Source organism: Haliaeetus leucocephalus, unplaced genomic scaffold (assembly GCF_000737465.1).
Source record: "Haliaeetus leucocephalus isolate CR32 unplaced genomic scaffold, Haliaeetus_leucocephalus-4.0 Scaffold309, whole genome shotgun sequence".
Classification (NCBI taxonomy): Eukaryota; Metazoa; Chordata; class Aves; order Accipitriformes; family Accipitridae; genus Haliaeetus; species Haliaeetus leucocephalus.
In genome coordinates, this window is record NW_010972745.1 from 2578 (window position 1) to 3119 (window position 542).

General features: G+C 67.5%; 1 protein-coding gene across 1 annotated transcript in view; it reads left to right on the forward strand.

Annotated features, from left to right (window-relative positions):
* The window catches only part of OVOL1 (ovo-like zinc finger 1), a 3772-nt gene that overhangs the window by 1490 nt on the left and 1740 nt on the right, over positions 1-542 (forward strand). Inside the window, exon 2 of the mRNA XM_010571179.1 lies at positions 190-483. Within this exon, the coding sequence (XP_010569481.1) occupies positions 190-483 (294 nt within the window). The remainder of the gene's footprint in view (positions 1-189; positions 484-542) is intronic.

Consider the following 542-nt stretch of genomic DNA (forward strand, 5'->3'; position numbering starts at 1 on the left):
AACTGGGGGTGCCCATAACTGGGGGTCCCCAAGCCAGGGGTGTCCCCATGACCAGGGGGTCCCCAATGTGGGGTGTCCCTATGGCTGGGGGTCCCCGTGACTGGGGGTCCCAAAGGTGTGTGTGGGGGGGGGTCCTTCATGGTAGGGGTCTCCATGATTGGGGGTCCCCGTGAGTGGCGGGTGCCCAAGTTAACCCCTCCCTCCCCACGCATCGGCAGGTACCATCCGGCCCCATGGGTGCCCCCATCCCCCCGGGCATCCCCATCCCCGGGGGGGTCCCAGTGGGGGTCCCCGTCCCCGGGGGGGTCCCCGGGGGGACAGAACTCTTCTCCTGCCCCGTGTGCCAGAAGAGTTTCGGGTTCCAGCGGATGCTGAACCGGCACCTGAAATGTCACAGCGAGGTGAAACGTCACCTGTGTCCCTACTGCGGGAAGGGCTTCAACGACACCTTCGACCTCAAGCGGCACGTCCGCACCCACACCGGTGGGTGGGGGGGGTTTGGGGGGGGGACAAGGATGGGACGGGGATGGGGATGGGATGGG